General features: G+C 42.5%; 1 protein-coding gene across 1 annotated transcript in view; it reads right to left on the bottom strand.

Annotated features, from left to right (window-relative positions):
- Window positions 1–9,300: 9,300 nt before the first annotated feature.
- Window positions 9,301–26,606, bottom strand: part of LOC114277280 (epoxide hydrolase 3-like) — a 56,095-nt gene continuing 38,789 nt past the window's right edge. Inside the window, exons 3-4 of the mRNA XM_082888560.1 lie at window positions 10,191–10,426; window positions 9,301–9,706 (exon numbers count right to left, since the gene is read on the bottom strand). Coding sequence (XP_082744686.1) covers window positions 9,457–9,706; window positions 10,191–10,426 — 486 coding nt within the window. The 3' untranslated portion in view covers window positions 9,301–9,456. The remainder of the gene's footprint in view (window positions 9,707–10,190; window positions 10,427–26,606) is intronic.

Here is a 26,606-nt window from a genome sequence, read left to right as displayed (position 1 = left end):
GCCAGATACAAAGTCGCCACCTAAATATTTTATTTTGGGAAATTTAGGAAACCCTGACTCGGTGCCAAAAGGCCACGTGTCCGTCATCACCAAAGTTGCCTCGGCTCGGGAACTTGGGTACGATTGGGGAAGGTCACTTCGTGAGCACCCCCGCTCGCCCGGTCATAGACCGGCCTCTACTAACCATGATATCTATTTTTGAAAACATTGTGAGTCCTTATTCCGGTTATTAGCCTAGGTTACTATGTGATGCACACAACATATAAGCATAGACTGGGTCGCCCGAATTGGAACAAAACATTTCATGTTTGTTTATTTGAAAGTGGTTTGATGGTGCTACCCGCAAGTAGGCTAAGACGTGGATTTGCCACCCTCGGGTGGGCTTAGAAAACATGATTTTGCCACTATCTAGTGGGCTTAAAACACACATTTGATGAATTATTCCAATTCAAATAACCCAACCTTTACCCACAGGCATTCAGGTAGTTATATCACATAAGCACATAGCCTCATGGTAAGCATGCTATTCATGGCAGTCACCCACACGCATGCGAGGATGCTAAAGCATAGAACTTACCGAGTACTCCAAGCCAAAATAGGAACTACATTAGAAATCATGCATGATCCTAAGTATACAAAAATGCTTAATGCAACACATGCAAAAATGCAAACTATAGCAGGCTCGGCTATTCTAAGATGGCATATGAAATGCTACAACTATCATGTATTCAATTTGGAATTGAAAGTACAATGTAGTTAGTATGATGCGCCGAGCCCGGTGCATGCAATACAGATGAATGAATGCAAACATGCTATCATACTGTATGTTAATTGAAATATGCCCTAATCTAACCATCATAAGCGGATAAATAAAAGGGAGAAAGACGTGGGGTTGGAAGACATACAACACACACACGCACACTTATTACAGTTTTGCCCTCGCGCAGAGGGTCCGAATAAATAATACAGTCCCAAATAAAAGAATATTACAGTCCAAATATTACAGTCCAGATAATATACAAATTCCTAATTAATTTACAAATTAACTAAGAAAGTTGTAAAGCTGGCGTGCAAGCCAGGGGCTGCCTTGCTTTTGATGAATGATGCATGTCTGGGCTGTCTTGCGCGGAAATCCACCGGGATGCCCCAATTAGCCTCTGTTTAGCAGTTATTCTTGGAAAGCGTGCCAAACTCCGGAAGTTTGCTGATTCTTCATTTTGCTGCAACAGAGAGCAGGAAAGGGGCATAGCAATGTATTTTCACAGATATATGCATACCTCGATCCTCGTGCCACCAATCACGCATATCGATGCATGATGGCCGAGGAGCCGAATTGCGCAATTCAATGTAGAATGAATGCACATGAAAACACAACAAAACCTAACTCCATCATGGATGATCCGGAGTGTCGGTGACTGGGAATTGAGACGCGTTCCGTCACTCGGAGTACGGAACGCACCTCATTTCCCGCGCTCGGGCTAACTCCTATTCCGAACACAATGCAATATGCATGACATGCATGAATGCAACTAAGATACAGCCTAGCATGCACAATGCTATGAAAATGAGATGCCTCGAAATGCGTGCACACGGGCACGCAAACTGAGAAAATGCATGAATGCGATCTAAGATACAACCTAGTATGCACTATGCTGTGAAAATGAGATGCCTCGAAATGCGTGCACACGGGCACGCAAACCGAGAAAATGACATACGCAATGCAAATGACATGAAAATATGATATGGGCATACACTAACATGAGAGAGCCTCAGCCACACTCACATAAGAGGCCGATGGATGAAAATGAAGTGCCTCGAAATGCGTGCACACGGGCACGCAAACCGAGGCAATGGCATATGCAATGTAATATAGCTAAAATGGCATATAGAATGCAACATGGACTTATGCTAACATGAGAGAGCCTCAGCCACACTCACATAAGAGGCCGATGGATGAAAATGAAGTGCCTCGAAATGCGTGCACGCGGGCACGCAAACCGAGGCAATGGCATACGCAATGCAATGGCATGGAAATGACATATAGAATGCAACATGGACTTATACTAACATGAGAGAGCCTCAGCCACACTCACATAAGAGGCCGATGGATGAAAATGAAGTGCCTCGAAATGCGTGCACGCGGGCACGCAAACCGAGACAATGGCATACGCAATGCAATGGCATGGAAATGACATATAGAATGCAACATGGACTTATACTAACATGAGAGAGCCTCAGCCACACTCACATAAGAGGCCGATGGATGAAAATGAAGTGCCTCGAAATCCGTGCACGCGGGCACGCAAACCGAGGCAATGGCATACGCAATGCAAATGACATGAAAATGACATATAGAATGCAACATGGACTTATACTAACATGAGAGAGCCTCAGCCACACTCACATAAGAGGCCGATGGATGAAAATGAAGTGCCTCGAAATGCGTGCACGCGGGCATGCAAACTGAGGCAATGGCATACGCAATGCAATGGCATGGAAATGACATATAGAATGCAACATGGACTTATACTAACATGAGAGAGCCTCAGCCACACTCACATAAGAGGCTGATGGATGAAAATGAAGTGCCTCGAAATGCGTGCACGCGGGCACGCAAACCGAGGCAATGGCATACGCAATGCAATGGCATGGAAATGACATATAGAATGCAACATGGACTTATACTAACATGAGAGAGCCTCAGCCACACTCACATAAGAGGCCGATGGATGAAAATGAAGTGCCTCGAAATGCGTGCACGCGGGCACGCAAACCGAGGCAATGACATACGCAATGCAATGGCATGGAAATGACATATAGAATGCAACATGGACTTATACTAACATGAGAGAGCCTCAGCCACACTCACATAAGAGGCCGATGGATGAAAATGAAGTGCCTCGAAATGCGTGCACGCGGGCACGCAAACCGAGGCAATGGCATACGCAATGCAAATGACATGAAAATGACATATAGAATGCAACATGGACTTATACTAACATGAGAGAGCCTCAGCCACACTCACATAAGAGGCCGATGGATGAAAATGAAATGCCTCGAAATGCGTGCACGCGAGCACGCAAACCGAGGCAATGGCATACGCAATGCAATGGCATGGAAAATGATATGCAAGCATGCTAATGGATTTTCAGCAATGAAATGTGGGGGAAAACAGCCCCGAAATAAGGCGAAAACACACCCGATGCACGGAATAGTCCCGAAGCATAAATTTTGGGACCCGAAATGGCCTATAGCTATACCAAACATGCACAATATGGATATGCAATGAATGGACAGAAGCAAGGCAGCCCCAAAATTAGAATTTTACTAGTACAAAGCATGGCCAAACAGCAAGCAAAGATAGGGCAACAATGGCATGCAAAAATGGCCCTAAACATGAGGTTATGAAGCAAGTGGTATATGTAAAGCCCAAAATGAAAAATTCCCTTCTACAACATTGAAGAGGGACCAAAAATAAGCATATTTACAGAACTGTACAAAACCCAAAAACAAACATAGACATGGCTAAGCTTTTATGCAAGAAAAAGGGCCAAAAGGTGGCCAAAGAGGCAAGTGGTATATGCACAGCCCAAACTGAAAAATTCCCTTCTACAACATTGAAGAGGGACCAAAAATAAGCATATTTACAGAACTGTAAAAACCCAAAAACAGTATACAAACATGCTAGAAATGCAATGCAAAATAAGGCTCAAAAGAGGCTATAACATGAGGTATGCAAAATATTCCACAAATGACCAAAGACCCTTAATAAAACATGTAGAATGGGCCAAAATAAGCACTTTTTCAGAACTGTAAAATGGCCAAAAACAAAAGCATGATAGGCTAACTAAACATGCAAGAATGGGGAATAAAAGAGAGATATAACATGAAGTGGCATATGGAGGCCCCAAACCATGAAAGGACCTAAATGAAACATGAATAATGGACCAAAATAAGCACTTTTTCAGAACTGTAAAATGGCCAAAAACAAAAGCATGGTAGGCTGCCATAGCATGCAAAAATGGGACTAAAAGAGGAGTATAAAGGTAAGTACAACATGGAAGTCCCAAATGGTGTTGAGCCCTTCTTCAATGTTGAAGAGGGGCTCAAAATAAGCCTAATATCAGTTTACAACATGCTCAAAAACAGATTACTCATGGGCCAAAAATAGCATGCAAGATTATGACATATAAGAGGATCAATGAAGCAAGTGCATCATGGAGGGCTCAAACAGGGTTGACCCCTTAATGAAGAATGAAAATGAGCTCAAAATAAGGCCACTTTCAGTTAGGGCCGGAGCTTGAAACAAAAAGCATATGGGGCTTACAAATGGATCAAGAAAAAGGGTCAAAAGAGGAGAAGTGTTACTCACCCTTGAAGATCAAAGCTTTTGTTGCTTCTTGGATCAATTTGCAGCTCCTTTAGCCTTTGATAAGCCTTCCTTGTTGCTGGAAATGAAGTGGTGATGGTAGAGCTTGGTGGTGTAGAAGAAATGGTGCTTAGGGACTTAGGAATTTTCAAGGAAATGAGAGGTATAGAAAGGGATTTGTGTATGGAAGCTTGAAGAACAATTTTCCCAACCCCTACAAGTGAAGCCACCAGCTGGTTATAAGGGCCAAAAAGGGGGTGTAAAGGTGGGGGAAAAGGAGAGCAACTTTCCCCCACAAAATATCCCCCGGATAAAGATATTTTCTGGGGGATAAAGCTCCACAGCTGTAAAGTGCACAGTGCAAGGAACTCGGCCGGCCAGTTACTTTTGCTCCAGGTGGCCGGCCGGCCACACCCCCTAGCCGGCCGGCTAGGGGTCAAAAGGGTCAAGCAGATTTAGTGGCCGGCCACCAACTGATGGTGTCCTCCTATCTGTGTACAACACAACCCTGTGGTTAGAAGTCCAAGAAAGTGGGTCCAAGGGGTTCAACATTAGCTCGGAAAGAGGGGTTCAAAAGGGTCAGGTGGAATTACTGGCCAGCCACCAACTTTTAGGGTCCTCCCATGTGTGTACAACACAAATATGTGGTTCAAAGTTCAAGAAAGTGGCCCAAGGGTGTTCAACATTGGCTCGGAAGGAGGGGTTCAAAAGGGTCAAGAAGCATTAGTGGCCGGCCATGAACTTTTAGGGTCCTCCCATATGTGTACATCACAAATATGTGGTTTGGGTTTGAAGAAAATGGCTCCAAGGTGTTCAACATTGGCCCGGAAGTGCGAAAAACGGGTGTCGGAGGGCGCCGGAGGAGTAAAGAACTGGTTGTTGAAACAATTGCTGGCCTCCCACCCTTCCATGACCTTCCTAGTGATGAAACAGAGGTACCTGCCAAAAACGAATGAAAATCGATGCAAAACGAATGTTCGGGGGCCAAAACACGCAGTTCGGGGCCCCGGAAACTGCCCGTTAAACACCGAAAGTAGCGTTCGGCCACGAAGTGGGTTTCTCAGACCCCAGTGTCCCTCAAAAGGGAGAAAATAAGATGTATGCCAAAAATCAGAGCAAATGGAGATGGTTAAGCGGTCCCGAACCGGGGCACATGGCCAACGATCCCGAAAAACCGAAAACCGGACTCCGAAATGGGCAAAATGGCCTGCGGCCACAAAATGTAGCCCACAACCACTGAGAGATGGTCTACGGGACCTCTCCTTCCCCTCAGGAAAAGAAACAGAGAAAACCGAGTCTGGTTCGCAAACCGAGGCAAGGCACAGAAGAGGGTTCGGAAGTCCGGAGGCAGGGCTCGCAGCCGCGATTCTGAGACTTCTGAACAAGCACAACATGCAATATCACCAAGTGCTCAACTGGTGACGTCTGAGTCTCAAGGTCGGTCAAAAATGGGGTGTCTACAATGACGTTATGTTGTTGATGTGGAATTGCATGTTTAAGGATGTGAATTATAAGGATTTGAAGTTATATCTGTTAATTGTAGAAAAATTTGTTAGAATTACAACTTTAAACGGAAAATTGAGAACCTTAAAGGTGTTAGAAAACAAAATCGATTAAATATTTATGATCAGCATGATTTTTAGAGTAATTTGGAAAGTTTAATTGAAATTTGATTTTGGTTGATTCGTTAAGTCATGTTTGGCTCTTATTATTGGAGTAAGCTTCTGTATCTTGATATTTATTAGACAAGTTATAAATATAAGTGTATTGAGCTCATATTATGCTCATTCTTATCTCCTGGGAAGAAAAATCTGGAGAGAGAGAGAGAAGCAAGAGGGAAAGAAGAAAAGCTCATGATTGAAGAAGAAACATGGGAATTTGAAGGAATTGAAGTAGAATTCAAGAGATTGACTCAAGGTATGTAGAAATCAACTTAACTTATTGAGATCAACGCATTATTTGTTTGAATTTATGGTTCAAGACGAAGATTAAACACCTAATTGAGTTAGGGTTGAGAAGTACAAGTTTAAATGGGCTCTCTTCATGAAATTGAATTTTGATTCTTTAGATTTGCTTGATTTAAGAGTTAATTCCCTTATATTTGCTTATCTTGAAGTTGATTGTGAGAAGTTGAGCCATAATCTTGAGGTTTTGTGTGGTTTGAACTCATAAAATTATATATGAAATGTAAATGTACGTGAATTTGAAAGAAGAAGTTCGGAAAAGAATTGAAGCTAGAGTTTTGATCTTTCAAGCTTAGAATCCTTCATGTTTTGATGTTTTGATTTAGAAAATCATTATAATCTCATGTTTTTCATTGATACTATATTTTGGGAGTGATTTGGATTGAACACTAGATGGAAAATGAAGAAATTCAGCTTAAACTAAACAGGTTTTCTCGGACAGATTTCCTCACCTAGCGCCGCATGTGCGACATGGCTTCTTGTACGTGTGGCTGTCCATTTCCAGCATGTAAATTGATTTTAAAATAAAAGTACTTGCCCCTGCACGTGCGGTTTTGGTCCCTCACGTGCGGAACCCCCTTGTTTCAGCCCAACTTCGGATAGGCATGTCTTTTTCATCTGGACTCCGTTTTAAGTGATTCTTGAGCCTAAATTCATGCCCCAAAAGTCTAGTTTCCAATGGTGTAGTCTTACATCCAAATTTCGAGTACACAAATAGATATGTCCAAATTAGTGAAAGTTGTTCACTTTCTATCTACTCGTTTCATGCTATTTCTTCTCTTAACCCAGTTTCATTCCGTTTCTTCCTATTTTCCTTGATATGAATTATGACCCATTGAAGACTAATGAGTTTAGAACCAATACAACTAATTGGTTAAAGAACAAAGTAAGGGATTTGTTTATTTGATTAAGAAAGATTAAGAGAAGTAACTTTGATCAAGAGAGTAATTCTATGTTCGATATTTTGTGCTATGTAATTGTGTTTGTAGGTCAAGTCAAAGACATCGCCCAACAGCTACCAGAAGCCCATCAATGTGAGCAATAATATTGTAAAGATATGTTCATTTATATTTATTTTGATACATAAATGTTGTGATGTTCTGGAATTATGTTTTATGCGAATGAATGAGTTACAAGAACTGTGATATGGAAAATGGATATGAAATGTGAATTGTTGGTAATATGATATGGTGGGCCCAAGGCCGTTCCATTTATGCTATGACATGATATGAATTGTTCAGTCTTTAAGACCTATTGATTGCTGGTATGGAACAAAGTGTTGTACGGAACTAAGTGCTACAATGAGAGTCATCTCTAGAATCCGTATAAGTCACTTTTTGGGTCCATACATACATGAATTGGGCCCAAGGAGAGGTGGACACATGTCGATGTTCCATCTACTCCATGATAAGATACAGTGATACGATATGAGAGGTGGAGACATGTCGATGTTCCATCTACTCCATGATAAAACACAGTGATACGACATGATATACTTGGACCTATGGTCGTTCAAAAAATATGATATGAATACGAATGATTTTACATCGCTATATGCTCATGTTTACGAAGTGCTATTTTGTATGAATGAATAGGTGTCTTATTTTGAAATGTGATTCTGACCCTTTGTATAAGTGGGTGTACCACGCACCACGTAAAATGTTTTGTAATGGTTTCAGATATGTATTCCATTTGAAAAGCATGGATTTTGATATGAAAAATGTTTCAGAATTGTGACATAAGTTTTCCTAATGTTAAGGACATCATTCATTAACCTCTTTACTTTATTAGGCATTAGCTCACCATTCTCCTTTATATATATATATATATATGTAGGTGAGCCATCGAAGGATCAGCATTAGAGTTGTACCAAAGTCCACCTCTTTGTCAAGCCACCCGGGTTACGCCTCTATGTCGAGGCTTTAACTTTGTATTGTAGAATTCTGTATTTCATTGAGTATATGTGTGTGAGATATATATGTGTCTAAATGGTTTAATTATTTCAGGTTATCATGTATGCACAACTCAATGGACATTTATTATTTTTGGTATCTACTTCCGCTTAAGGCCCCGATATGATTTGAATATTTTTAAATTTTGTCTTTGAGGCCTGAGTGCACAATAAAACTGAAAACTAGAAAAGAAAAAAGAAAAAAAGGCAGTCATCTAGCACAATATAGTAGAAGAAAATAGAGTGGAAGACAAATTAAACAAATCAATATTTGATTAAATAAAAAAATAAATAAGAGATAAAAATAAATAAAATAAATAAGAGATAAAAATAAATAAATAATATAATCAATTTGGGTTTTCCCGGATGTTTTAACACCCATTTAATAGCATTGTCTTATATAGTGAAGGGTAATTTTGGTCTTTTGGACAAATCATTTTTGGAGGAAAAACTATCAAACGGAGCAATACTTGCAAATGAGGCACATGTAACCCACTTGCCGTTTGTTTGGATGAAAAAGATTGCAGATCAGTCCAAAATCATAAGGAAGATGTCTGTATATATTCAAACGTCAGGGTCATCTGCAACCGGCCAAAATCACAAAGAGTTAAGTGTATTTTGCCCCCTTTTTTTTTTTTTAACTTTTGAATTGCTATGCTAACCATTCAATGGGCGTTGAACATAGTATATCATTTTATCCATTTAGTAAAGTTTACTTTTTAGTTTGTAGCAAATATTAATTTGCTTATATTTATTTTTGATAAAAATAAAATAAAAAAATAAATTTAGTATGCTAGTATTTTAAAATTTTACTTTTGAAAATAAATGAAAATTATTATTTGCAAGCGCCGAAGCGCTGGTGGACGAAGGTGGTTGCCACTGATGAAAGCTAATTTATGATGGTAGATGCCAGATGTTCTATGGATACAAGTTAGCCAGATTTCTTTCTTTCATTATCTGTTGCAAAAGTGCCATCAATGTCTTACACATAAATTACAAGACATACAAAAGAACTACAAAGTGTTGATAACGCCTAACATAGTCAATTATTCATGTCACAATTGGCATATATTAATGTGACTTCAAATTTCTCATAGTATTATCTTGAGCTCCAACCAAACCTTTCAACACACTTCAAATGACAACGACAAACCAACCTTGAATGTTTGAAATCAACAACTATGCTTCTTGAGGAAGGTGAGGACTAGTTGGTTCACCTCATCGGGGAGTTGCTTCTGAATGAAATGACTTCCTTCAGGCAAGTATGTTATCTCCAAATCAGGGACAAACACTTTCACTTGTCTGCTCCTTATGTAGTCCTCCACTCCTGGAAATTTGAGAAAATAATCCTTCTCGCCCATGATCAGTAATGTCGGAGCTTCGACTTTCATATTTGGAAAGTTGAACTCTTCTTCGATAGACCTGTAAAACATATTAGTGAAGCTATATTATTATTATTATTATTATTATTATTATTATTATTATTACTATTTTTTGGAATAGATGAAGCTATATTATTAGATGGTAGCCAATTCTGTAAAAAAGTTACCATTAGCCAACCTTAATTTTATTCAATCACATATATACCATGATTTAACACGCAGGCGATGAGATACAATGAGATTATTGATAGGATTCTAATGAATAAGTTATACTATAGATTGGCTATATGATAGAATTATAGAGATAAGTTATACAGATAAGCGATTGGATAGAATAAATTATTAGTAATAACCCTTTTTAACGAAAACGTGATTGTTGTCCATGTATTAACATAGTTTGTGAAATAAGTTAATCAACACACTAAGTGTTTAATTTTGAATAAAAAGAAATATAATCAGGTCAAACAACCAGGGCCTAATATTAAGTGCTTCATTAATGTGAATGCAGGACAAATCCAATTTACCTGTAAGGAATTCGCAAGGCAGTGAGGAATCCAGATTTCTTGTACAAAGCTCCATACGCTTCAAGATCTTCCTCCGTGAACCAAGTGGGTAGAGGAGTAGACGGTTCCACCAAATCCATGATTTCTTGGTTTTCTCCTGCTATTGGTATTTCACTTTTGGAGAAGAGAATGTAGATGTTCCGCACAACAGTTTTAGCATCAAACCGGACAAAATCAGCTTCAGCTCGTCCAGGTTCCTAGTATTGAGATCACAAAACATCAAATCGAAAGCAGCTAAGATTGTTTCTTTAATCCTTATTAGCTCATGTGATCAGTCGCCCAAGTTCCAATCCAGGAGGTCTGAGGTTCAACACCCCTCCTGTTTGTCCAATTCATTGGTTCATAGGCTTGGGGGTTGGCCTTTGAACCCCTAGTTTACACACTTGGGGCGGGTCCAAAAGACCCTGACTAGGCGGAGTTCTCAATCATAAATAAAAACTTAAGAAAGAAAGCAAATTGATAAAGTTACAACACACTTCCACCTTGACATGTAGAAACCTTTAGGAAGGTTCTTGCCGAATTCAAAGGGACCAGGGGGAACAAATGGCACACCCATAGTTATGATTCCCGAGACCCTCTCTGGATAGAGAAGGGCAAAAAAGAAACCAGTCCGAGTCCCAAAATCTTTAGCAACAAGAAAAACATGAGAATAGAAACAGGTTTGATAATCAACCTTTGTGTAAAAATCAACCAAGGCTCCAATTGTTTCCCCATGATTTGAACAAAGAAACAGGATTTGGCCTTGAAACATTTTCCTATGCGTTTGAATTGCTTCTACATTCAAATATTTGATTATAACGGCAAACACAGCTTGGAAAACAAATGCAAAAGGTTTCTAGCATTGAAATATTTTCTTGTTGGTTGGAGATTGACTCAAGTTTCTTAATGTTTGATTATAATCATAAAAATAGCTTAGAAAATCAATTATCTGTCAACAAAATATGCAGGCTACTATAACAAGATGTATATTCAAACAATTGTCAATGAAGGTTGCAAAATTGAACCAGAAATTTCCTTCATTTTTTTTTTAATTAATTTTTGCTACAATTTTTGTTATTTTTAAGTCAAGTAATGTACGGGAAAGAAATATACCTTCTCGTATAATCCTGTTGACCAAGTCCGCGCTCCTCCGTACGACGTCGCTTTATCACCTGAAAACACAAACGTGAGCTAGCCGGCCGGTGTGTGCCGGAAACCTCTCCGATGCCTAAGTCAGCAAACTTGACAAATAGACAAAGCTCTGTGAATTCAGAAAGCAAAGTTGTGTGTTACCTCCCCAAAGGTGATGTTTGTGAGCTTTTATAGGTTTCGTGTGGCACAATCCTAGTAGGACTTCTACTCCTCCATGTAGTGTCCTCCTAGGATTCATACTCCTGTAGGATAATGTTTATCCTTTAACACCCCCAACTGCTTAAACCAAGTGGGATGATTTTTACTATGGCTGAACTACTATATGATCGAAATAACACTGGCTATGCTGAGCCGCAGAGTAGGCCGAACTATACTTAGTTCGGTTCTTTCTTTTCTACTCCCTATCTCGGTCCTTTCATGTACAAACCATGGTATGTTTAGACTGAGCTACCGAGTAGCAAGGTTTTGACCGTTCTAACCACAATACACTATGACCGGACTACCTCTGAGACCGGCCTAACTCCAAGTTGCTTCCGGACCGAAGTAACTTTACAATTCTTGGGCCGGAGTAACTTAATCTCTCTTGGGCCAGAGTAACTTTATCTCTCTTGGGCCGGAGTAACTTCTCAGCCTTTTAACCCAGTCCTTCGTACTTTGGGCCATAAAGTCCATCTCATAGCTCGGCCCAATTTTCACCAAAATTACCCTCTCAATTGCCCCTTAATTCCATCTGCACAGCGTGATTGGGATTACCTGTCTACCAGCCGAGCTGAAGTTTTCAAGCCTTTCCAGCCGAGCTAAAAGAATCCTTTAGCCTCCCCAGCCGAGCTAAAAACTCTTTAGTCTTCCGACCGAGCTTATTTCACTCCGGGCTCTACTTGTCCGGTCAAAACATCTCTTCAATCACAACGACTGTAATGCTTCCTTTTCCAATGACACGTGGCAGGCTCTGATAGGCTGGGGGCAGCTGTCACGCCGCCCTCGTACTACGAAAAATTTGAACAGTTCCCGCTTTTTCTCTTTCGTCCCTTCTTTTACACAAAACACCTTCTATACTTTGGATTAACCACTCTACTATTACATCTCTTCTCCTTCCACCCTGTGTTCTTGCTGTTCTTCCGTTGCACTTGAAGAGACTGTGACTTTGCTGCCATTTTTCCATCTTCAGTGTTTCTACATCTTCGTTTGGTAAGCAACTGGAATCTATCTATCTTTCTTTGCTTTTATTTACTTCCATGTAGTTTGTTTCGTGTGTTTTTGCAAAACATATTCTTTCCATTTGCTTTGCCCTGTACTTTACTGGAAAGAACTTTAACAGTAGAACGTATAAGTATATGATATATCCTGTAGAAAACTAGCTTTTGATCCAGAATCTGGTCCCAACCGAACTAGGAGACTGTTTGTGCTATATATGTAGATCAATTCAGACAATAATCGAACTAGAATTCGTAGAAATAACAGTAGTTTCAGCAAGTTACCAACTCCTGATTCACTTTAGCCGAGATAAACTCACCGAACGAAGTTTGAACTTAGTAAACTAGGAACCTCGGCCTTCAACCGAGCTAAGCCTTTGGGGCTAAGCCAGTGTCACGACCCAAACCCGGCCCTATGGGTTTAGCACCGTAACCGGCCAGTAATTCGAGATTACCGAAGGCCTGCAGAACAGTAGAATAGTAAAACAGAGTACAGGGCCTGGCGGAAGCCAAAACAGTAAATAAACAATGTCCAATGAGCTGTGACAGTCTATATGCAAAAAGACTTTTCATACATTTGTACGCAGACAGTGCAGAACAGTATGCACAATATTTACAATCATTCAGACTAGGGACTTCATCTCTTACATAACAGTACAGTAACATGCAGTCTATACAATCCATTCGGTCATTACAAAACAGTAAAACAGTACAGAAGGGGGAATTGTAAAACACCCCTAAGCCTTAACACGATAGGCTCGGAACCTCGCAGTGAGGCACATAGGCTGGCTTGACAAAACTGGAGTAACTCTGACGCTCCTAGCCGCGGTCTGGTGCCTGAACACCTACATATATATATGAGCAGTGAGCTAAAGCCCAGTGAATAACATAATGCGCAAAGAGGTTAAGAATGAATGTCGTTACAGTATGAAACAGTTCAATTAAACAGTATTTCAGTTGTTCAGTCAGCACAGTCATATGTGGTACACCCATTAGCATAACAGTACAGTAAGCAGTAGGTCTTAAAAGACCGAACAGTAATGATGGCCATCAGTCAGTAAACAGTAGTGGTTCCAACAAGGGAACCGACAGAGATTTCTGTCACAGTAACAGTAAACAGTAGGTGCTAAGGATGCCACAATACAGTTCAGAATATAGGACATACATTCATTCAGTTAACAGTATCAGTTCAGAAAACAGTATAGTTCAGTTGTTCAGAAGATAATCATTTGTGAACATATCTTTACACAATCGTTACTCACAGAGTTCTGGGTTATAGTAAGCTAGAGCGTGCCTCCCCAGTCGCCAACCCTACACAGTTAACAGATTGAACACACTAAGCTACACAGCTGGGAAAGATAGTAACTTAACCCCTAATGCCTCGGTGTGTTCTACATCTATATCCTCAGTAAGATGCCTTAAACTAGGCCTAAGAATGCCTAGAATGGGATGAGGATGCAAAGATGTACTCAAAAAGCAGTTTCAGAAGTTTCAGAAAAACAGAGTCCCGCTCGAGCGCAGGTTTACCCGCTCGAGCGGACATGCAACAAAGGTACACGCTCGAGCGTCAACTCTCCCGCTCGAGCGTACTGTAAAAGTACTGGATGGGTGAAATCTCCGCTCGACGGGCGCTCGACGCCCGCTCGATCGTGAGACACATGCCTCCGCTCAAGCGCCCAATCCTACGCTCGAGCGGACTATAAAACAGTGCAGAGAAATACTGGATGCTTGGATTCCACGCTCGAGCGTCATTATCCCCGCTCGAGCGGAAGTGCAAAATCTGGGAATTCCAGATTGCACCTCCAAGCCAAAACCAAGTTCAAATGCATCAAAACCGATCCTCTTGGGCTGAATTTCCTGGAAAACTCTTATAAACTCATAGTAAAACATGATTCAAAGCTCAATTTGAGAAATCAAAGCCCAAGGGTGTTTAATTCAACTCAATTTCAACCAATTTTCATGAACAAGGAGAGTATGGAAACATGCATGAATTCAAACCAATTCAAAGCTTCAATTTCATGCTCCAGTGAGCCAAATCTTTCAAAAACATGATGAGTTCATGGTCTTTTGTAAAAATATGGGCATGCATGTACAATTTGATGATAGATAACTTCAAAACTTCAAAATAAAGGCATGCATACTTGAGCTAGGCTCCAATTCAACATATATGGACCAATTCAAGGCTCAAATCACTAGAGGCTCAAAAACTAAGCATGAACAAGTTCAAATACAGTAATAGAAGGTTAAATTCTCTTACCTAAGTCTAGTATTCAAGGCAAGGAAGCTTAACTATGCAAATCTCCTACAAATTCTTCAAGTTTCTAAGCAAATTGTGAAGAACTCAAGCTTTCTCTCCCTCTCTCCCTCTCAAGTCGGCAAGAGCAAGGAAATGGCTGAACAAAATGTTGCCTACGTGTCTAATAAGGCTCAAATATATTGTATTGAGTGGGCCACTAAGGGTTAGTTTAGTAAATAGGGCCAACTTAAGCAATTGATCAATATTTAATCTAATTTAATCATACCTAATCAAGTTTTCAGACAAATACACCATAAAATCACATTAATTATGAGGATCATAAAACATCAATCAATTCCTGGTTCGGCCACCGATAAGGCCTTCAATTAGCAGTTTAAACATAAAACGTGAACAGATCAAGTAAACAATCAAACAGATAGAATACAGATTAACACACATACTCAGTCAATTCAGTTCCAGTTTTCAGTCAGTCAGTTCAGTACTTTAATCAGTTCAATTATCAGTCATAATCAGTTCAGTTTGACGGTAATCAATTTTTATCGGTAAGCAGCGATGAGGGTTATTACAGCCAACTTCCTTAGTTTGTAAACCAAACTCAGAAAGCTGCCCCTAGAGGCTCAACCGAAGTAACAAAACCCATAGTTCAAACCGAGATAACCAACCTTATACAAAAACCGATCTTGCGAACCATATGCTCAATCCGAGCTACCAAGCATTTTGCTGAACCGAGATAGAACCAGTCCACAAAGCCGAAGTAGGGCTCTTTTACCTTGCTTTTAATTTGTAGCATGGTCCAATGATCTGTGCTTAACCCCTTTGTTTTCTACTTTGCAGACTTAGGTTGCCCAGGCACTCCTCTGCGCACTCAATCCGAGCTACTGAGCACATTCTTCCGACCGAACTAACTTATTAATAACTTATACCATAGATGGGGAAGTATAGGTATCTAGTAAATACTCCGAGCGGCCTAGTCGAATTCAGAAAAGACTACAATATACCTGATGACGTCCACTTGATTTTGGCCGAAAAAGACGTCATTCCCTGGGGTAATGAAGGCTTTGTCCCCTTCACCCTCTTGTCCATAATAGAAACCGGACTACGATTTCCAGTCCAACCTTTAATTTGCGAGTTTCTTAGGCAAACCAGATTATGCCCAACCCAACTATCCACCAATTCCTACCGCATCATAATGGGAATAGCCAAACTGAACCACCAAGCCGGACTAAACCTTGGCCTGGCCGAAATCTTCCACCAATACTCCATTGGTTCAAAAGAAGATGGGTGGGTCTATTATTTAAGAATACGTCGTCGCCGTGAGAAGATAATAAAACATACACCGGATAAAGACTTGAACGACGACGACTTTTTCTGGGTATCTGGGAATTTTGAGGATCATCAAGCCCAGATTCCTGGCCGACGTATAAATTGGAAAAAAGGAGAGCCCGGTAAATTTACTTCGATTTTTCTTGCGTGCTATTTTATACTTCGATTTTTTTAATCTTTCAGCCGGACTAACAGTTCTTCTTTCGCAGATTCTGCCCACCTTCATTCTTTATACAGCTACCCAAACCTAGTTACTTTGCGCGCCGCACTACGGTATCCGGAACGTAGTTGGGCTAAGCTGTTAAAGTTCGAGCCGACCTACAGATACAGCGGTCGCCGAAAGGCAAGAGTGACCGACTTTCTTCTTGAGGAGGCCTCAGAACCGGACCCAAGCTTGCCCGAAATCAGACTAATCCCACTCACAGCTAAAGAGGAGATGGCTAAAAAGAACAGAGTAAGGGCCCTTTTGACCGAGACCAATAGGGCCGAAGTACCACCATCAAGTCAAACCCAAGAAACGGTGGTGGCCCTTCCTATTCAACAACTGTCCTCATCCCGCCGGACCAAGCACGCCCGGACTGCCGAAACTGAACAAAGTTTGGTTGATGAAGAAGAAACTGCTCTTCCACCGAGCCTGCCACCGAGCCCCCAACCGGATCCTTCTAGCCGAACTAACACTAACTGGGTACCAAAACTTACCTTCAACAACCGAGACATCCAAGACTCTGACTCGGTTGTTGCTGAGAAGGATCACCAGTTGGCCTTCAACCTGGCCAAGAGTGTGTGCCTCCCCAAAGATATGGAGCACCACCAAAAGCAACTAAACACCGAGTTGAAGGCCATCCGGTCTTCAACAAAATCCATGATCCTGGTAAGTAGCTCTGTCCGTTTTTCCGTCTAATTTTTTTTAACTTTCACTTCGGCTCAAGGGAAGTCTTTGTTTTGTCAGGCCATTCAGAAAAACAACATCACTCACAGGAAAGTGTTAGAGCTCAGGAAAACCACAAGGCAAGCCGTGGCAGAAGCCGAAGCAAAGACGGCCGAGCTAGAGGAGGCCAGAAAGCAAATGGCCGAGCTAAGATCTGAGAACGGCCGACTGGCCGAACTGGTTAATTCGGCCGAAGCAGAAAAGCAAAAGGCCACCATTTTGCTAAAGGATAAGTATCTGCGCGAGCTGGTGAAGCTTGAAAAGAAGAAAGATACCGAGATAACCCAGTTGAAGGAGAGCGCAAAAGGAGCCAAAAAGAAAGGCTTCAAGAAGGCAGAGGATGCTTATGTCAAGCAGTGCGAAGCCGCCAAGGAGCTCTTCTTCAAGTGCGGCTGGAGGGCAGCTGTTGAGAAGCTCGGTTACGATCCACAGACCGAGGTTTTCAACCCTCCAGCCTACTTCATACCGAACTCCCTAGTGGAGTGTGCTGATGCCATGCAGCAGCAATTTCTTGAAGGATCAAACTCTGATGGAGACTCTGCCTCTGAGGATACTCCGGTTGTCAATGTGGACCAGTCAATTCGGTTGGAGCCCACGGTGGAAGACCTGAATATTGAACTACCAGGTGAAACTGTGGTTCCGACCGAAACCACCCTTGAGAGCGAGCTCCCGCCTGAAACCGGTCTCGTGTTGATGCCGATGCTGCGTTTGATGCCGAAATTGATGATCTTTTCAACTGATTGTCTTTTTTGTTACTTTTTGCTTTTGTAACCGGGCTATGGCCCCTCCTTTGTATTTGTTTTCTGATGAATGAAAATTTTCATCATCTCCTACTTCGGTTGATGTGTATGTTAACAATTCCAACTTTTATCTCAGTTTTTGCTGCTTAAACTAGCTATGCTTACCAGCCAACCACTCTTTAGCCGACATAATTACTTCGGCTGAGGAGTATTCAGAGTTGGTTTAATCCAGCCAACCATTCTTCAGCCATACCCTTACTTTGACTGAAGAGTATAAAGAGTTGGTGTAATCCAGCCAACCACTCTTCAGCCATGCCCATACTTCGGCTGAAGAGTACAAAAAGTTGGTTTAATCCAGCCAACTACTCTTCAGCCATACCCATACTTCGGCTGAAGAGTACAAAGTTGGTTTAATCCAGCCAACCACTCTCCAGCCATACCCATACTTCGGTTGAAGAGTACAAAGTTGGTTTAATCCAGCCAACCACTCTTCAGCCATACCCATACTTTGGCTGAAGAGAACAAAGAGTTGGTTTAATCCAGCCAACCACTCTTCAGCCATACCCATACTTCGGCTGAAGAGTACAAAGTTGGTTTAATCCAGCCAACCACTCTTCAGCTATACCCATACTTCGGCTGAAGAGAACAAAGAGTTGGTTTAATCCAGCCAACCACACTTCAGCCATACCCATACTTCGGCTGAAGAGTCCAAAGAGTTGGGTTAATCCAGCCAACCTCTAAGTTAGTTTTTCCAGCCAACTTAGAATAATGTTTGGTTATTCCGACCAAACGTCCTGCAGCCTGGATCCTTATCCTGGGCTTAGGAAGGGTGTTGGTTTAATCCAGCCAACCTCTAAGTTAGTTTTTCCAGCCAACTTAGAATAATGTTTGGTTATTCCGACCAAACGTCCTGTAGCCTGGATCCTTATCCTGGGCTTAGGAAGGGTGTTGGTTTAATCCAGCCAACCTCTAAGTTAGTTTTTCCAGCCAACTTAGAACAAAAATGTTTGTAATATTCCTAACTTCACTAAAGCTAACTTTTACAGAGAACAACTCATGCTGAAAAGAATCGATTGTTTTATTGAAGAAAAAGGAATTACACATGTTTGAAAAGAAAAAAGCTAAAAATAAAATAACTTGAGATTGGCCGTGTTCCATGGCCTGGGGATTGCTTTGCCGTCCTTGTCTTCTAAGTGGTATGCCCCTTTGCCTGCTAACCCAACCACTTTGTAAGGACCTTCCCAGTTTGGCCCTAACTTGCCATCTCCTGGTATCAAGGTGTTTCCCATCACTTTGCGCAGTACCCAATCTCCAATCTTGAATTGTCTTCAATGCACCGCTTTGTTGTATTTTCTGGATAATTCTTGTTGGTATGAGGCAATGTGGACTAGTGCCTTTTCTCTTCTTTCTTCGGCGAGGTCGAGCTCAAATGTTATGGCCTCGCCATTTAAGTCGGGGTCAAAATTTTCGCTTCGAATTGTGGGAAGGCCAATTTCCAGTTGGATTACCGCTTCTATTCCGTAAGCTAAGGAGAATGGTGTTTCTCCTGTCGATCGCCGAGGTGTGGTGCGGTAAGCCCATAAAACATAAGGAAGTTCGTCCGCCCACTTGCCTTTTGCCTTCTCTAACCTTTTCTTTAATCCATCCAAGACGACTTTATTTGATGCTTCCGCTTGGCCATTTGCTTGAGGATATGCCGGTGTAGAATTGTAGAACTCTATCTTGTACTCTTCACAAAAGCCTCTGAAGATTCTGCCGTTGAACTGGGTGCCATTGTCTGAGATTAGGGCTTTTGGTATGCCGAATCGAGTGATGATATTCTGCCAAACGAACTTCTTCACATCTTTTTCTTTGATTGATGCCAATGCTTCTGCTTCCACCCACTTTGTGAAGTAGTCTGTTGCTGCGAGAAAGAACTTCCTGTTGCCGGGTGCTGTTGGAAGTGGTCCTACTATGTCCAAGCCCCACATTGCGAAAGGCCATGGGCTGGTTAATGGTAGGAGTTCTCTTGCTGGTTGATGTATTTGATGTGCGAATTTTTGGCATTTCTCACACTTCTTCACATATTTCTCTGAGTCTGCCTGCATGTATGGCCACCAGTATCCTTGTGAAATAGCCCTATAAGCAAGCGATCTTCCTCCTTAATGGCTTCCGCACACTCCTTCGTGTATCTCGTACAAGAATGCTTCCACTTTGCTGGGGTGGACACACTTTAGATAGGGTCCTGAGAACGACTTTTTGTATAATGCCAAAGATGGGGAGAGCCAAAATCGCTGTGATTTTGCTCTAATTTTGTTGGCTTCTTTCTTTTCTTCCGGTAGGACGCCATCTTTTAAGAATAGTATGATGGGATCCATCCATGAGGGGCCTAGTTCTGCACAGCATACTTCTTCTGCTTCTGGGTCTTCGATGCTTGGTCTTGGTAAGTAGTCGATGAGTAATGGATGAGGGATGGATGTATCTGCCATTGAGGCAAAGCCTGCTAGTTCGTCTGCTCTGCTGTTTTCCTCCCTGCCGATTTGCTCTATCCTTACTACTTCAAACTTCTTGATCTCTGTTCTGACCAATTCTTGGTACTTGGCCATTCTATCATCCTTTGCTTTATAGTCGCCATAAATTTGGTTTACCACCAGCTGTGAGTCGCTGTAAACCATTAATTTGGTAGCTTTCATGTAATATGCTGATTTAAGTCCTGCGAGAAGCGCTTCGTACTCCGCTTCATTGTTTGATGCTGGGAAGCCAAGGTTGATTGCTTGCTCTACAACCAGGCCGTCTGGTGAGATGAGGACTATGCCGAGTCCTGCACCATGCCGGTTGGATGCTCCATCCACAAAGAGCTTCCACATCTCACCAACGAACAACTTCCAGCAAGTGGAGGGGTCAGATGATGTCGTGGGGTTAAGAATGTTGCTGGTGCTTTCTTCAAGGTCAATGCTTGCTGTCTGCCCCTCGCTATCTAATTGTACCAAGTCTTTTTTTGTTGGAGAGGCTTGGTTTGGTGTAGCTTCTGCCTTGCTGTCTTTAGTCTGGTCTGCCTTGGAGTCTGACTGAGTACCTTCTACTAGGGGTTGCGCTATTCTGGCGTCAACTTCCATCCCTAATTCGGTGGTGTCAGTTAAGTCGACTAGGCAGATATGATGACTTCCAAGAGTGAACTCTGCGACGAAGTTTGCCAAAGATTGGGCTTTTATTGCGGTCCTGGGTTGGAACTTGATGTCGAATTGTCCCAACTCTACTGCCCACTTCAAAATTCGCCCAGAAAAGTTCGCCCTCTCAAACAAAGCTTTTAGTGGGAAAGCTGTGAGGATGACTATGGTGTGGGCGTGAAAGTAGTGTGCCAATTTCCTGGAGGCCATCATCAAGGCTAATGCCAGTTTTTCTAGTGGCAAATACTTTGTTTCGGCTCCCAGCAATGTCTTGCTGACATAATAGATGGGCAAGTGTTGGATTCCTTCTGCACGAACCAACACTGCACTAACTGCGTGCTGAGAGACTGCCAGGTACAAGAAGAGTTCTTCACTAGGTACTGGGGTAACAAGCAGTGATGGGGAAGACATATATTCCTTCAAGCTTTCCAGAGCTTAGTCGCATTCTTCATCCCACTCAAACTTGGCCTTTAAGGCATGAAAAAATGGTCGTAGTCTGTCTGATGACCGGCTGATAAATCGGTTGAGTGCAGCCGCCATGCCGGTGAGATGCTGCACTTCTTTTACTGAGGCCTTGTTTGGGAATAGACTAATTTAGTAACTTTTTGGCTATTTGGCTAAAAAGGTAGGTAAAAAAAACTTGTATGTTTGGGATGACTTTTTGGCTAATTACGAAAAAATGTGTAAAAAGTAGAGAGAAAAGAGAATCTTTGACTTTTTGGTATGAGTTGTTGGCTTTTTGGCTAATTTAGTAACTTTTTGGCTAATTGGCTAAAAAAGTAAGTCCCCAAACGGGGCCTTAGTTTGGTCTCTCCAAATCCTAGATTGCTTTGATCTGAGAGGGATCTGTTTCTATACCTCGGTTGGTCACAAGGAAGCCCAGGAATTTGCCAGATCCTACTCCGAATGCACATTTGGACGCATTGAGGCGCAATTTGTGCTTCTTCAGGATTTCAAACATCTCGCCTACGTCCTTAAGATGGTCATTCTCATCCTTGCTCTTGACCACCATGTCGTCGATGTAAGCCTCCATTGTTTTGCCTAACAATGGTTCAAACATCTTGGTGACCATCCGTTGGAATGTTGCCCCTGCGTTCTTCAGGCCAAAGGGCATGACCTTGTAACAGTATAGTCCTCTTGGAGTTGTAAAAGATGTGACCTCCTGATCTGGCTCATGCATGGCGATTTGGTGGTAGCCTCTGTATGCATCCAGAAAGCTAAGTCGGTTGTGCCCCGCCGTTAGGTCCACCAGTTGATCTATCCGTGGTAGAGAAAAGTTGTCTTTTGGGCATGCCTTGTTGACTGTTTTGTAGTCGACGCAGACACGCCATTTGCCATTCTTCTTTGGCACTACGACCGTGTTGGAGATCCATTTCGGGTAGTGCACCTCTCTAATTGCTCCTGCCTCCAGCAGGTTACCTACTTCTTCCGCCACTATTTTGGCATGGTGAAGTGCCGATCTGTGTGTTCGTTGGATGATTGGTCTGGCGGATGGGTGGACATTAAGTTGGTGACTGATGAAGTTTGGATCAATGCCTGGCATGTCGTAGGGTGTCCAAGCGAACACTTCGATGTTAGAGGTCAAGAATTCCAAGACCTCTAATCTCTCAGTGCTGGACAACGACGAACCAAGCAAGAAGAACTTATCCGGGTTCTTTTCATCTATTTTTACCTCCACCAAGTCCTCCACTGCTTTCTGATCAGCCTCTTTGCCGACATCCGCGAATAGTTCATTGCTTTCAGGTTCTTCCACTGAATGAACGTATCCTTTGGCAGCGCGGCTGCCATTCACCGTGGTGAAACATTGCTTTGACATGATCTGATCCCCATAGACTTCTTCAATTATACCGGTGTCATTGGGGAACCGCATTACTTGGTGGTAGGATGACGCCACTGATCGCATGGCATGAAGCCATGTTCTGCCCAAGATAATGTTGTAAGTGGAGGGGACCTTCAATACCCAGAACTCCACTTGTTTTGTCACGCTTCCTGCTCTAACTGGAAGAATTATCTTACCGACGGGCCATTCTGGCATGGAGTTGAATCCAATTAGGGGAGATACAGCAGGCACCAAGTCTTTGTCTTGTAGCTTCAGTTGTTTAAATGTTTCGTAGTACATGATTTCACATGAACTACCCTGGTCAATCAGAATCCGCTTGACGTCAAAATCCTTGACTCGGAGAGTGACGACCAGGGCATCATTGTGTGGGCAATATATCCGTTCTAAGTCTTTATCTGAAAAAAACATGACGTTTGTTGCCTCTGTCTTCCCCTTCTTTGTGGCAGGTTGGGCACTTAGCACCTCTCTTAAATGTTCAGCCTTTTTGATTGATCCTCTGAGCTCGCATACACGCTCAGGTTCAAAGACTCCATGTATCACATTGATAACGCCTTGAGGCGGGGCGTCGACTAGCATCCCGTTGGGGTTATTGTGATCCTGGGGGGCTGGTTGCGTCCCTCCTTCAATGTACTTGTCCAAGTGGCCTGCTGCCACCAACTCTTCCAGGTGTTGTCTCAATGGTGTGCAATTCTCAGTGCGGTGTCCTTTTTCTTTATGGAAGGTGCACTGTGATCTTTCGTCATAGTCCTTCTGAGCTTCCCTTAATTTGGCTGGCCACTTGACGAAAGGCTCATCTCTTATTTCGCTAAGAATCCGATATATCGGTTTCTTGAACACCGTGGTTATGGCAGTGCGGATTCTTAACCATCTTTTATCCGGGTCTTCTCCGTTATCTCGCCTGCCACGTCCGTTTCTGTTACTTCGATCTACTGTGTTGACCTTTGCTGAGGTCTTCTTTTCTGGTACTGTGGTTGCCCCAGATTTTGCTTTGGCGCGTGCGCCATCCTCTTCTACCCTGATGTGCTGATGCACTCTTTCCATCAGGGCTTCCATGGTGAGGGGTGGCGTCATGGTGATCGAGTCCCTTAGTCTGTTCCCAACTGGAAGGCCTCTTTTATATTGAGCAATGGCGAGATTGGTGGGGCAGTCCCCAATCTGATTGAATGTCTCCCAGTAGCGACTATTGTAGGATCTTAGGGTCTCTTTATCGCCCATGTCGATGGAGAGTAGCTGGTCGATCTCCACCGGGATTTTAGTGTTTGTTTGGAACCTTGTTACGAACGCTTCCGCCAATTGTGCCCAGGAGGCTATGCTGCCCTTTGGATGTTTCTCGAACCAAGTCAAGCCTAGGTCGCCAAGGCTTGATGGGAAGAGTATACACATTAAGGCCTCGTTTCGCCTGTACACAACCATGACCTGGCGAAAATGGCTCAAGTGTGAGTAGGGATCCGTCTTTTCTTCATATGTAGCGAATTTCGGCTGAAGGAAGCCTGATGGTAGGGGCGCGTTTTCAATCGCCGGAACAAACGGCGAAGTCTGCAACCTCGCTAATGCTTTGTCCGTTGGTTCGTAGGCAGGGCGTGGTATTGGCATTCCAACCTCGACGCTTCCATGCGTCCGAGGAGCTAACCGCTGTAAGGCAGAAACTCTGTGTGGATCCCGTGTCCTGGCATCCTCCTTGCATCGTGCTTTTTCTTCGAGCACGGTTCGTAAGTCGGATGATCTGGGTAACTCCGTCTGTCTAGATCTGGTTTGGTGCGTATGTGAGGGCCAATATGTGCTTCCTTCAGTGTATGATCTTTCAGACCTCGTCCTCTCAGACCTGGAGTGACGAGTTCTGGAAGACCATGATTGAGTATCGTCTGTCCTGAGGCTTCTACTCTCTCCTTGTGAGGGTGTAGTATTCCTACTACGATTTTCTGAGTGGCGAGGGGGCGTCTTGTTTTTGCGCCCCTCTCCTGTCGCCACTTCTTTATTCTTCATCTAGCGCTTCAACGCCACCATGTCAGCTGCCATCTTCCTTATCAATTCGTCTTGTTCCTTCACGCGGTCTTCCAGAGTTTGATCAATCCTCCGTCTTTGCCTGTCAGGACTTTGCGAGCGAGATTGACGGGGGCTAGGAGTTCGTCTTCCCCTAGTATCTCTCCTGGGATTATGCCGTTGGGGCTCCAAATCTGCCATGGGAGGGATAGAAGGTAATCCTTCACGCCTTACTCCCCCCTCTGGAGTTTGTCCGTCGATGGCGGAATGTGGCAAGTCTTCAATGTGCACCATTGTTTGTAAAGAGGAGAAGCTTTTAGTCAAGAGGTTTTGTTCTGTCTGTTTTTCCCACAGACGGCGCCAATTGTACGGGAAAGAACTATACCTTCTCGTATAATCCTGTTGACCAAGTCCGCGCTCCTCCGTACGACGTCGCTTTATCACCTGAAAACACAAACGTGAGCTAGCCGGCGGGTGTGTGCCGGAAACCTCTCCGATGCCTAAGTCAGCAAACTTGACAAATAGACAAAGCTCTGTGAATTCAGAAAGCAAAGTTGTGTGTTACCTCCCCAAAGGTGATGTTTGTGAGCTTTTATAGGTTTCGTGTAGCACAATCCTAGTAGGACTTCTACTCCTCCATGTAGAGTCCTCCTAGGATTCATACTCCTGTAGGATAATGCTTATCCTTTAACACCCCCCCCACTGCTTAAACCAAGTGGGATGGTTTTTACTATGGCTGAACTACCATATGACCGAAATGACACTGGCTATGCTGAGCCGCAGAGTAGGCCGAACTATACTTAGTTCGGTTCTTTCTTTTCTACTCCCTATCTCGGTCCTTTCATGTACAAACCATGGTATTTTTAGACCGAGCTACCGAGTAGCAAGGTTTTGACCGTTCTAACCACAATACACCATGACCGGACTACCTCTAAGACCAGCCTAACTCCAAGTTGCTTCCGGACCGGAGTAACTTTACAATTCTTGGGCTGGAGTAACTTAATCTCTCTTGGGCCGGAGTAACTTAATCTATCTTGGGCCGAAGTAACTTTATCTCTCTTGGGCCGGTGTAACTTCTCGGCCTTTTAACCCAGTCCTTCGTACTTTGGGCCATAAAGTCCATCTCATAGCTCGGCCCAATTTTCACCAAAATTACCCTCTCAAGTAAAATTGCCACTAGTTTTCTAAAATAGATAATTGGCTAGGTCTGATGTCAGTTGGGGTGGCATGGGATGCGGTACATATTTTTATTATACAGTGCCAACCCAACCCAACCCAATCCAATCCAATCCAATGTTTGTCCACTCCTACTACATTACTGGCGTCACTCTCACCTCTACCATCACACCACCACCAAATAGTAAACTATTTTCTTCGAAAAATATTTTCGATCCAAACAAATGGATTATAAATTAAACTGACACAATGTAAAAATGGTAAATTACACTTCAAAAGCTAATTTCTATTAAAAATTAGAAACAAAATAACACATAAACAATCACGTGATATAAAAATATTTTATTATATATAACTCGAACATTTGACATAAACTTAAACCCTAACATAATAATATATTATGTTATGTGATAATTATTATGACATTTTCTATCTAATCTTGAATAGAAATTAACTTTAGAAGTAACTTGAAACGTAAAGGGGCAATGTGAAAAAAAGGGGGGGGTAAATTACAAATGCACCCTGAGATTTGATTAAAATACAAATCGCTCCTTGCAGTTCTGAAAATTATATTCCACCCCTTAAAGTTTTTAATTTCATAACAAAGCACCTCTTTTATTAATAAAGCATCAAATCAATTAATAGTTTTTAATGATATTAGAA

This window comes from Camellia sinensis, chromosome 9, assembly GCF_055761805.1.
Source record: "Camellia sinensis isolate YWXY chromosome 9, ASM5576180v1, whole genome shotgun sequence".
Classification (NCBI taxonomy): domain Eukaryota; kingdom Viridiplantae; phylum Streptophyta; class Magnoliopsida; order Ericales; family Theaceae; genus Camellia; species Camellia sinensis.
The sequence above is the reverse complement of the archived record's forward strand: the minus strand, read 5'-3'. Positions and strand labels throughout refer to the sequence as shown.